The sequence below is a fragment of the Xenopus laevis genome, chromosome 6S (assembly GCF_017654675.1).
Source record: "Xenopus laevis strain J_2021 chromosome 6S, Xenopus_laevis_v10.1, whole genome shotgun sequence".
Classification (NCBI taxonomy): Eukaryota; Metazoa; Chordata; class Amphibia; order Anura; family Pipidae; genus Xenopus; species Xenopus laevis.
This window is the reverse complement of record NC_054382.1, coordinates 95,251,147-95,263,279: the sequence shown is the minus strand read 5'-3', so window position 1 is coordinate 95,263,279 and position 12,133 is coordinate 95,251,147. Positions and strand designations below refer to the sequence as shown.

The following is a 12,133-nucleotide window of genomic DNA, read 5'->3' as shown; positions in this document are numbered from 1 at the left end:
GTGCATCCCTAGCTTTTACTCATACTGATGGTGCTACAGTAAGTTATTTTATAGTAAACAAAAAATGTCTCTGTGTGTTTTTTTATCCACAATTATCCCTGCCCCCACCCATTCTTTGAGCCCAGCACTGTCAAGCAAAACTCTGTACCTATGGTATGAAAGATAAATTCTGCACAAGGAAGTGGAGGCACATGGATACCCCTCACTAAAACAAATGAATATATTTATAGGGCCTCAGACTGTTTTGCCTGTCCCAGAAAAAAAGGATTATTTAAATAGTACATTTAAATTTCTCTTAGTCTGTTTATCACACAAGTTTCAGGGTGGATTCTAGGTCTTACTGTATAAACTTAACATACAAAACTGAATTTGTCCTTCATGTATCTCTATATCTCAAAGCAAGATTAAGCAAAGAGTAAGCAAAGTAAAAACATATCCCTGTAAATCATATCCTTATAATCACTTTTATCAGTTATACTAGGTGCTTAATGATGTTGTCAGTAAAACTGTGTATTATAATAAAGTACCCTCTGTTGTTAGATAGGAGGATATTGGAAGACACCTTGTGCTTTTTATATGATCATGGAACTCCTGTGTGACTTATAATATCCTTATACTGTATAAAAGGGTTTACATTATTCAATATGTCTAACACTAGGGTATGTTATACATACATATGCATTAGTAAGCCATAAATGAAACAAACAACATATTCAGCCGATTGAAACATCAGTACAAATATAAGGGCTATTATTCATAAATAAAGCTTGGGACCACGGTTTTTTTGCTCTAGGCATCAGACCTAAATACAACCCCTACGTTGTGCATGTGACAGCGTGTTGTGAGCGTGATATCACACTTCCGCAAACCAGCCTGGCACCCTACCCTTCTACGGATTTCCAATGGAAATCCGTAGAAGAGGCTGGGCAATATTTTTTTTCATTTCAAAAAAATTATTTATAGGCACCCGGGGGCCGCACCCCCAAAAGCCGCCCTAAGCACAGGCCCTCGGTGCATTAATATAATTATGGCCCTGGGGACCCCCTAATAAGTATTTCCAGGTGCTAAAATAACCCCACTAGGGTCATCTTCCATAGTTAGAGTATGGTACACACAGACAGAGTAGGGCACACACAAGCAGTGTAGGGCAGGTAGAGTATGACACACACAGGCAGAGTAGGGCAGGCAGAATATGGCAAACACAGGCAGAGTAGGGCAGTTAGAGAATGGCACACACAGGCAGAGTAGGGCAGGCAGAATATGGCATACACAGGTAGAGTAGGGCAGGTAGAGTATGGCACACCCAAGCAGAGTAGGGCAGGAGGAATATGGCACACACTGGTAGAGTCTGAGTAGAGCAGGGTAGGAGACATGGATCACTTTAATGCCAGTCCTTCTCCTACAGACTGAGGTTTGAACAATTTGGGTACTGACAGTCTGAGTTGTGATCAGTGCAGGATATTTCCCTTTTCTGAGGCAAATTAGGCTTCAGATGTGTTTTCCCTTTCTTTGCATCCACTAGCAGTTAGGCAGGTTTTAAATATATACACATTAAAGTTTGAACTTGATGGACATGTTTTAATTCAATTCAGTGCAATGTTACTGTGTTTAAAAATTGCTTAAAATGGACTCCATGGTAGATGCCCTTCATTATAACGGATAGGTTTCTGGATAAGGAATTCCATACCTTTATTGTACTAATACATTTTTTTAATTAATTACCTGAGTACTGTTGTGATAGCATCTGATACACTGCAGTAAACTGGAACAGTACCAAGTTTCATGGTTAAATTATAAAGTCTAATTTTGTTTTGTAAGGTATAACAGCAATGTTTCAAGCCACACGTGGCGTTTTATAAAAATATATCATACACACACATTAACTTTTCATTTGGGCCAGCAATAGATAATCCCGGTCTAATTGCCAAGAACAGTAAAGGTTGCCATACACAAGGCAGCATTAAGGGACCAAAAATGATTACCTGCACGACTGATAGCTGTCTGATCACCTACCAAATGTCTAGTGGGCACGTTTTTTTTTAAAATCTCGGTTGAGTACTGTATTGGGATTTTGATTCTGTTATGTCCTCATGTGTCTGCATAGGCCTCTACTGTAATCCTTTATTAGCCCACCTACACCTATTTTAGCCCAGACACCAAACAATCCCACCAGTCTGATATGGCACACTACCAAACTGGGCAGAGGTCTGTTTACTTGGTGACCTTGCCAAAGAAACACATTTTCAAGTTTAAATATATTATCCCCTTTAATTGCTGTCAGAAAGAAATGTGTTATTCCTGCCTGCCCACTCATAAAGTATATATATTTGTATGCCCTATTTTTATTGTCATGATACTTGGTGGATATCCTTTCCTATTTTTAAAAGGTTTTTATTTTGCGTTTTAGACAAACAGCGCAGAGTTAACAACAAACAAAGCAGGCATTGTTGGTGTAAAGACAGTGCAGTTAGTTTCATAGGACCCCAGTTTATAAGATTAAGACATTCAGTTATACATTTGGAGCATAAAGTATGCTACATATTAGATCCATGTGTACATTACATTACATCTGTTCTCACAGGACTTGAGCATACTTAGACAGGACATCATTTATTGAGGAAGGTATACACATATAATACACAAAAGCCATGAATATCCTGTAAATTATATCCTTATAAACGGTGAGTTCTGATGTCATCAGTTATAAACGGTGAGTTCTGATGTCATTTCTGTCACATGACTCACTGAAATTTGTGTATTATAATAAATAAAGTACCCCCAGTTGTAAAATATGAGGATATTAGAAGTTACCTCGGAGTTTCCTGACTTGTATAAAAACAATCGGCCTTCGGCCTCGTGTTTTTATATGGTCATGAAACTCCTCGGTAACTTATAATATCCTTATATTTTACAAAAGGGGGTACTTTATTCACTATATTATTTACATATACTATCTCGTATGTTTGCATTTATTAAATCTCCGTATCTGCTTCAGGACAAACTTCTAGCCTGGCAATGTCTGGCTATGTATTTTTAACTTTATCATTGGGAGCTTATTATTGACCAATTGTTCCCATTGCTCTACTGTGGGGGGTTGAGGGCTCATCCATTTGCGGGTTCATAGTAGGCATCTCGTTTTGGTCAGGGATGCCAGCTCATTCACCAATCCCAGTAGGCACTGCTCTGGTGTTAGTGCTCCGGGGAGCAGGATTTCATTAGTAGGTAGGCTATTACTTTGGCCCAGAACTTTTGTATCAGGGGGCATGACCATAGCAGATGGAAAACCCTAGTGTCTGGGTGTTGGTATTTGGGACAGTTTCCATCGGGGCTTCTGCCCATGGCTTTGAGCCTAATTGAAGTAATGTATGTGCAATGCATGATGCAAAATTGTACCATCTTATATTTTATAGAAATTAAGAAGCTGTACAGTTCCCCTGTTGCATCTTCCCATGTATCACCATCTAGGGCAGGAATAATATTGTTACATTTAGTTTTAGCTTTGTTAAATGGGCTATTGATGGTGGATATCAGTGTCTTGTACAGCCCAGAGACCAGATTTTATGAATTTGGATCCCACATCACTGTAATAGATTACTTCAGCACACTAAGACTTCACCGCGAGTCTTCAGTATAAGCATAGCCAGTAGAATGAAGAGAGCAATCCAAGGCAGAATATCTGCTACAATGTAGTTTATTAACAGCTACAAAACACTTGTATATGTACTATGTAGTTTATTAACAGCTACGCTTATCCAACAACCTATGTTCATATGGTTGAGTTTTGGTGGTAAAATTGGCCAAATTGGGCCGCAAAAGCATGCCTGAGCTGGAAGTATCTGTGCCATGCTATGTTTGTGTGGTTCAATTTGGTTGCTAATTGGATAAGGGTCAGAAAGATATTGTCTACTAAAAGATCAGTGTCTTACCCCTAATTTTGGCCAGTAGTTGAAGTCCAGTAGGTGTAGCAGGTGCTGCAGATTGGATTTTCTCCAAAGGGGAAGGTGGACTCACAGCTTTTGAGAGAAAGTTGGTGGCTAGTGCCCAGGCCTTTTGTGGGCAGCTTAATGTAGGGGGCAGTGCAGGGGTGTCCTTGGCTTTCCTATAGGGCGCGTTCCTAATTGCTTCAAGGGAGCCCGCCAAAGTGGTATGCAGCGCTGTAAGCAAGTTTTTCGGGGTCAGGGTAAAGCCTGTTATGTATGAGTGGTAGTTGACTTGCATAGTAGTACATTTGTAGGTGTGGAAGAGCTAGTCCCCCCTTGTCCAATGGAACCAGGAGTGTTAATTTGTTGACTGTAGGGGGTTTGTTTGCCCAGATAAAGGGGAAGAGAATAGTGTCAATGTGCTTAAAGACCTGTAGGGGTATCCATATCCTTTCCTATTTTTAGTGCTGCTATACAGTAAGAGACCCCATAGCTGTTCCTGAGGTGCTGATGAGGGAATTGAAAGGGTAAACCTATGTCATTCATCTGTACTTACAGTTCTTGTGTGATTCTTCTTGTGATCTGACACATTGTCACCTGCTAATTTGTTCCTGTGGGTAGGTGCATAGCTTTTTGTACGTAATTCCCATTATAAGATGAAGGCTGCTTTATATATAGTTATTGCAATAAGGTTGTTGTTGCCACCCATGAATTTTGTAATGTGTTGCTCATGCTGTCTTGTGAAGATCTATATACTGTTGTAAAGTGATAGCTGTGAGCCCTCTTTTCCAACACCCATGTGGTTCTTTTCTGGCTCTTGGACAGACTGGGTACCAGACAAAGCAATATTGCCATCCAATCAACTGCTCCCCTTTTCTCCATTTAATATTCCCCTACTGCCACCTGAAATTGCCAATGAGGGCCCTAGAATTTGGATATAGATTGAATTGGATTATCTTGTTGAAGGACTTCATAAGCAGTCTGGTTCCAGAACATGTAGACTAATGCTGGCACTCTTCCCAGAATAACATTCGCCAATGTGTTAGAGTTTCTGTGCACCTGTCATTTCACCTTTCCTTCTGGTGAGAAATCTTTACCCAATGAGGCTCAGTCTAATTAAAGAGTGTTAACAAATTACTAATGAGGATAATAAGCTTGTGTAGTTAGTATCACAGAAGGAAAAATTAACTCCCAAGAGCTGCATGGGACTATTGCTTAGCAACCTTCTGTACAGAAGAGAAAACACCATATCATGATTAGCCATCTTCTCATCCTGTTAGGCCTTCAGTGGCTCCTAATATTCTCGGTATTCTCTGGGCTGCTATTGCAATACTAAGCTAAGGGGGTCTGAAATGATCAAAACCTTAGCAGATATTTGGTTAGAGTAGTCATAGTTCAATCAATTCTAAGCAAAATGCTTCTGAGCTGCTAGGTAATATGTTAGGATTAAGTACTAATTAGCCATATATAGTGAATTTTAAAATATAAAATGTATATATTATAGCGGCCCCTAAAATTAGGCAGCTGACAGCCTAGAGCATGTGCTGAGGAGCTAAACAATGTACCAGAGGTGTGGGGACAGAGATCCAAACTAGGGGTATGTGACAGTAAAGGTACGTGACTGGTGGCCATCCCACGCCCGAAACAAGTGCCTTTTCTGGCTACCCTTGGTTTCCGACCCTGGCTTACGGGGCAATTCTAGCCTATCAGCTGCTCTGAAGAGACTCTTCTAATGCTGCAAACACCTCCTTCCCAGTGGTACCTTTTCCTGTGCTCTCTGTAGTAGAATTTCTGGGTTTTATAACTGGGAATTCGTCTCTTAAAGTAGCCAGCAGCAGTTTTTTGTCACCTCTTGTGGGATGCTGCCATCTGAGGCAAGGTTCTTGCCCTTCCTCGTGGTGGAAACACCCCTTTGTGCTGTGAATAAGCAGTAAAAAATGGTGCACGTTTAAAGGCACAGCTCTGATAAAGAGCCATGGACAAGACAAGAAGAACCTCTATTCTTTTAATATCTGGGAAGGTTGTTGCATCTTCAGTAAATATAGTGAAACCTTGATTTTAAGTACCCTGATTTTAAGTTTTCCGCGCATTTTACATTTTTTATTTGAGGTCCCACCAATTTCTAATGCATTTCAATGGGTGCATGTCATGATATTCCCAAAAATTGCTGTTTGTCCTCTGTAAATATTAATATTAGGGAAATAAAGAGGTTTAACATACTAACCAGATGAATATTTTGCCATGGTTCTGTCTGTATATAGTCAATTCCTATTTGTCTGCCCCTCATACAGTCATGCACCAATCACTTATTGGTTTAGGTTGTGTATGTAACTGATAACGAGGCCTTGCACATGCCCCCCATAATGTAAAATTAATGCTGCAATGCTTAACCCCTTGTTATTAACATAGTAAATATTGTATTTCAAAGTAAAACTGACTCCTGTGCTCATATCCTTTCAGTACAGGTATGGGACCTGTAATCATGAATGCTCGGGACCTAGGGTTTTCCAGATAACGGATCTTTCGTAATTTGGATCTTCATACCTCAAGTCTACTAAAAAAATAATGTAAACATTAAATAAACCAGAAGCAGAAAGTAAGAGTAAAATATAATAATAGGCAGAAAACATTTGTTACACACCTGTAGGATTGTTTCTTCTTTAAAAAAAATCTATATTATGTTATGTGGGATTAACATATAACTTATTCACTGTTTGTGCTTTCCATTTATTTTCACAAAGCAAAAACAGAAAAAATAAATGGTAAAGTGGAGGCTTGAACACTCGTGTTCAGTGATGTGTATTGACTGCTATCTGTACTAAACAGACACTGAACATGATTCTGCTGTAATATTCCCCTAATGTTTGCATGAGGATGTGTGTTGCTCCAAGTTGTTTGATGGGCAGATGTACTTTATCAGCCTTTGTTTGGTGGATGTATTGCAGCTCAATTTTAAAACCCCGATTTACAGAAGAATCCCCACTGCAAAAAGTAGTGTTTCTTTCCCAGCAGATCCACAGCAGCTATGCCAACTTTTAGGCACATAAAGGTCAGTTTTGATCATTTTTATTGGCTGACAGTTATCATACACCCCTATGGCCTTTATGTTGTTAATACAATGCACATAAAAGAGTAAAGTGAAGTGTAAATTATAACAATAATTTATATTTGTATGTAATATCTCAGACTTTCCTTTTTTCACTTCATGTAGTCTGGGCCCCTGATGAATATAGTTTCATCATATTTCCCTTTAAAATTTGGATTGGGTTACTAGTATCCAAATTTGTGTGTATTTACATCTCTCTTCTGCTATTTAAAGGCCTGACCATGTTTATTTCTTTTCTCAGAACCAGCTTGCCTTCTCCAATGTTTTCCAGAAATGATTTCAGTATTTGGAGTATTTTGAGAAAATGCATTGGAATGGTAAGAACAAATGGCTTTATATACACTTTGTTCAGAATGACAGATCCTTTCTCTATTTTTAATTTTTTCTTTTTCATTCTTGCATCAGTTAAAGGGGCTGCTCGCCTTCCAAAAACGTGTTTCAGTTTAGTTGTTTTCAGATTGTTCACCATAAACAGACTTTTTTCAATTTCTTTAGATCTTTTATTTTTTACTGTTTTCCCAAAACTGAAGTGTAAAGGGGAACTCTACACAAACATAACTTGAGCTTTTTGAAAGGTAAACATAATTTCAAGCAACTTTGCAATATACATTAATTAGAAAATATGCAGTCTTTTCATGATTTTTAACGGTTTGAAACAGTTCAAACAGCCCCCTGCTGATCTGTCTGACTACTTTGCTGAGCTGGTTTACTACTGTTACTTTGTATCAGCAGCAATCTGTCCTTAGCCTGCATTCTCCAAACCCCACAATTCCCTGCACACGTGATTTCAATAAGGAAAGGAACATCACAGTGCAATGCATTGTGGGTTATGTAGTTCCTGCATGCTGTCTGTAAGCTGTGGAGAAGTTGTTACAATTTGTAACATCAGTGTTTAGTCCCTCCTTCCCTGCCAGGATTTCAAATGACGCAGAAAGAGAAGAACTGTTAAACACCTGGATTTCAGCATAGAAAATGGCATTTATTCATATATTTTTTTTGAAGAAACAGGTAACTCTGATGGGTATATTAGGGGTTTCTGTGTTATGTGGCCTCTTTATCAATTTTTGGTTTGGAAGCCGGAGTTCCCCTTTAAAGTTTAATGTTCCTGTCTCTGGTGTTACAGTCTGGCGCTCAGTGATCCAGAAACATTCTGAACTGTTACAATTTGCTACATTTAGTTGCTACATTAGTTGATACATTTCTCGGCACCATCTCTGGAGTATTAGCAACTATTGTATCAATTCTAACAGCTGCCTTTAAAGGAGAAACAAACTCTTAATAATAAAACCCTGCAAACCCTACCCATACATAGACCCCCCCCCTTCTCTTTCATGAAGCTCAGGGATTCTGCTCAGCAGGGAAAAAGAACAAATGTATCAACTAAATGTATCAATTTAGAACAGTTAAAGAGTCAGCAACCCCCCCCCCCCAGAGCTGATTTAGAAGGTGAAAAATTAAACTTTACACTTCAATATTATAAATTATACTTACCTTAGATTTGGTGCATCCGATGTGACACTGGTGATTCATCTCAGCCGTCGGAATGGAAGCTATCACACTTAAAATCGCCCTTGGAGTTCTACCCTAAAACAGATCGAACCAGCCACTCAGTCTGTAAAGTTTATCAGTTTTTAATTCTTTAACTGCCAGCAACATTAAGGGACACATTTACTTAGCTCGAGTGAAGGATTACAAGGAAAAATACTTAAAATTTCGAAGTCTTTCTTTGGCTACTTCGACCTTCGACTACGACTTCGAATCGAACGATTCAAACTAAAAAACGTTCGACTATTTGACCATTCGATAGTTGAAGTACTGTCTCTTTAAATATAAACTTCAACCACCTACTTCGCCACCTAAAACCTACCGAGCACCAAAGTTAGCCTATGGGGAAGGTCCCCATAGGCTTTCTAGGCAATTTGGGATCGAAGGAAAATTGTTCGATCGATGGATTAAAATCCTTCGAATCGTTCGATTCAAAGGATTTAATCCTGTGATCGAAGGAATTGCGGTAAATCCTTCAACTTCAATATTCGAAGTCGAAGGATTTAACTTCGGGGGTCGAATATCGAAGGTTAATTAACCCTCGATATTCGACCAATAGTAAATGTGCCCCTGAATCTACATTTGTAGCAAAAAAATTAATGGAACAAATTGTTGCTGCAGCAGAACCGTGTCCCTTCTCCATCAGTTAATGGTGTGACGATTAATACAGTATACTAATGGAAAAGTATATTCTGTATAATATTTACTATTTTTAACAGGCTATTTTCTTAAAGGGAATCTTGCCAGCAAGTCCCAAAATAAAGGGAAAAGGGTGGGCATCTGCTTTAAGGACTATATTTTGAGTATTATATAGACACCTATTTGAGCATTTTTCCAGGGGGGAAATATACCCCATTGTTCAGCATGAGGGCAAGAATAGAGCTTGTGTTAAGGATACTTTTTGCCTATTGTTTTGATTTTTAAATTAAAAACATTTTCTTTTATTTATTGGGCTAAATGGGGCAAACAGAGAAATTGAACCTTGACCTTGAGACATTGAGAAATAGTTATGATACAATCTCTGCCCTTCTCTCCTTGTTTTGGCTGGTTTATTAGCAGGAGTCCATTATGCAAGGCGTTTATTTGAACACTGGGAATCTAATTATCTGCCTCACAATGACCAAACATGGGGTAGCGTGTATTTCCCTGTTTGCCCTGTTTAGTTAGAAATAAGTTTTTTCATAATCATCAGTATCAATAGTCATATCGGGTCCTCTGGACTAGGCTGACAAGCGGAAGCTTGATGAAAGCTGGGTCGCTACGCTCCCATGAGGGAAGCCCCTGACTTGCGTTTTGAGTCAGGGGAGATGCACATGCACCCATGCTTAATCAAGCTTCACTTCCTTTGCTCTTACCATTAGGTGGGCGGGAAGTCTTTTCTTTTTCTGGCTGCCAACCAGAGCCTTGCAAAAGGCAACCAATGGCCTTGCACCGCCCACTCCAGCACCTTTTTTGTGTCTGGTTTGAGCACCCTGGATGGGGTCACGGTCTTTTGGCTGGACACGCAGGCCATGACACGCCCTGGGGGAAGCTTCGGCAGAACCCAGGGTAGACGGGACTCCCCCTAGCTTCGGCAAAGGGGAGTCCAAACGCCCCCAAACCCCTTCGGGGGGGCGGGGATGGTGGACCCTCCCTAGCTTCGGCGAAGGGGGACCCACCCGTTCAAGCTGTTCGCTGGCGGTAGCTCATACAAATTTCAACCTTCTGGATCATTATTGTGCACATAGCCACAGAAATTAGAAAAAAAAACATTGCACCCAGTAGAAATTAAATCATTGTGATATTGTTAGACAGTCACACAAGCCAAGGCAGATATAAAATGGCAGCTCCCACTATTTTGTGTAAATACCAATATGCAAAGTTTTTTTTGAGGTACACATTTCATACCTGTGGTCATATCTGTTGACCACAGGGCGGGGGGATTAAATTAATGAAAATTTCTATAATGGAATATTTTACATTTAAAAATCTTGTAATGTTTCTTAATTACAGTATAGCATCTAAAAACCTTGTTAAGCCTACCTGTGATGTATTTTTTTTCTCATGTTGTTACTTATTTCTATTTACAAACAGGAATTGTCCAAAATCACAATGCCTGTTATTTGTAATGAGCCACTAAGCTTTCTACAACGCCTCTCTGAATACATGGAGCATACGTATCTCATCCACAAGGCAAACCAGTGCTCAGATACAGTGGAGCGGATGCAGGTGATGTATCCAGGCAGCACCCACAAGTGATGCAAATCTGTTCATATAGAGGAGGAGATATTTATACTGACGAGCAGTGCACTGGTATAGATGCCTGTCCTTTATTAACTTGCTTAGTAGATACTTGTACAAAGTAATGGAGCTTTTTCAGTCTTCGGTTGCCACGTAGAGTCACAAAGAAACTATTGTACTCTTATGATTACTTATTATTACTACTTATTAGTAGTCTTTTACATATTCATGATCTGTGCCAAAAGACGTTCAAAAAGAAATTACTTCTATTTGTAAATGAAAATGCAATGCTTGAATTGTGTAGACCAATTAAACATTTTTCTTCTATTTTTCAATTTTTCTGGTGGAGTTTTTAAGGGGAAAAATTCAAATTTTTATAGGAAAAAAATCCAAAAACCTGTCGAAGAGTCACTGGCAGATGGTCCCTTTTACAATTGGAACATTTGTAAAACAGTTTCAGGCTGTTTGATGCTGGTTTTCATTCAATAATCTGGTAGATTAAATTTTTTCAGGCGACAATTCAAAAGTCGCATGATTCGAATTGTTGCGCAATTTTGTCTAGCCTTTTCCTGCATGCACAACTTTTTAATCCAAATTTTTGGTAAATTAAGCCCAATTATGGTTGGGAGTTGGGCTGAATTTTAAAGGGGAGGTTCACCTTTAAGTTAACTTTTAGTATCTTATAGTATGGTTAAGTCTAAGCAATTCATGTTTTATTTTGTATAGTTTTTTTAATTAATTTCCTTCTGCTGACTCTTTCTAGCTTTGGAATGGGGGTCACTGATCCAATCTAAAAAACAAATGCTCTTTAAGGCTACAAATGTATTGTTATTGCTACTTTGTGTTACTTATCTTTCTGTTCAGGCCTCTCACATTCATATTCCAGTCTCTTTTTCAAATCAGTGCATGGTAATTTGGACCTTAGCAACCAGATTGCTGAAACTGCAAAGTGTAGAGCCACTTAATAAACAGTTAAACCCCTTTGATTTTGAATATAATGGGAAAAATTCAATAAATTCAATAACATTCAATTAATAAATAGCTCCCTATGAATAAATGTGTTGACCCATGGATTTCAGATTTCCATAAATGTGTCTAAAATGCTGGCAAACGTAATTTTTTTTGCAGTGTTACTGGTGGGGTTATAAATAAATAATAGCGTGTTTTCTGCAAATGCTATTAATTATGTGGTGCAGGGGGCTGAACTTGGAACTGGTTGTTTTGAATTTGATGTCTTATTGGGGGGTTTCTATAGTGAGATTAAAAAGTAAACCATGTCTTGTTATTCATTATAATCTGGAATCTGCTATAGAGGTGGGATCTTTTGGATGGAGTCTATTGC

General features: G+C 38.9%; 1 protein-coding gene across 5 annotated transcripts in view; it reads left to right on the top strand.

Annotated features, from left to right (window-relative positions):
* The window catches only part of LOC108719724 (oxysterol-binding protein-related protein 1-like), a 41,635-nt gene that overhangs the window by 15,460 nt on the left and 14,042 nt on the right, over window positions 1-12,133 (top strand). For 3 of the 5 annotated variants that reach the window (XM_041567849.1, XM_041567850.1, XM_041567848.1), the window contains 2 exons: window positions 7,268-7,343; window positions 10,645-10,779. In XM_041567849.1, coding sequence (XP_041423783.1) covers window positions 7,268-7,343; window positions 10,645-10,779 — 211 coding nt within the window. Of the gene's footprint in view, window positions 1-6,865; window positions 6,970-7,267; window positions 7,344-10,644; window positions 10,780-12,133 lie in introns of all 5 variants that reach the window. The other 2 variants (XM_041567851.1, XM_041567852.1) reach the window with 2 other exon arrangements.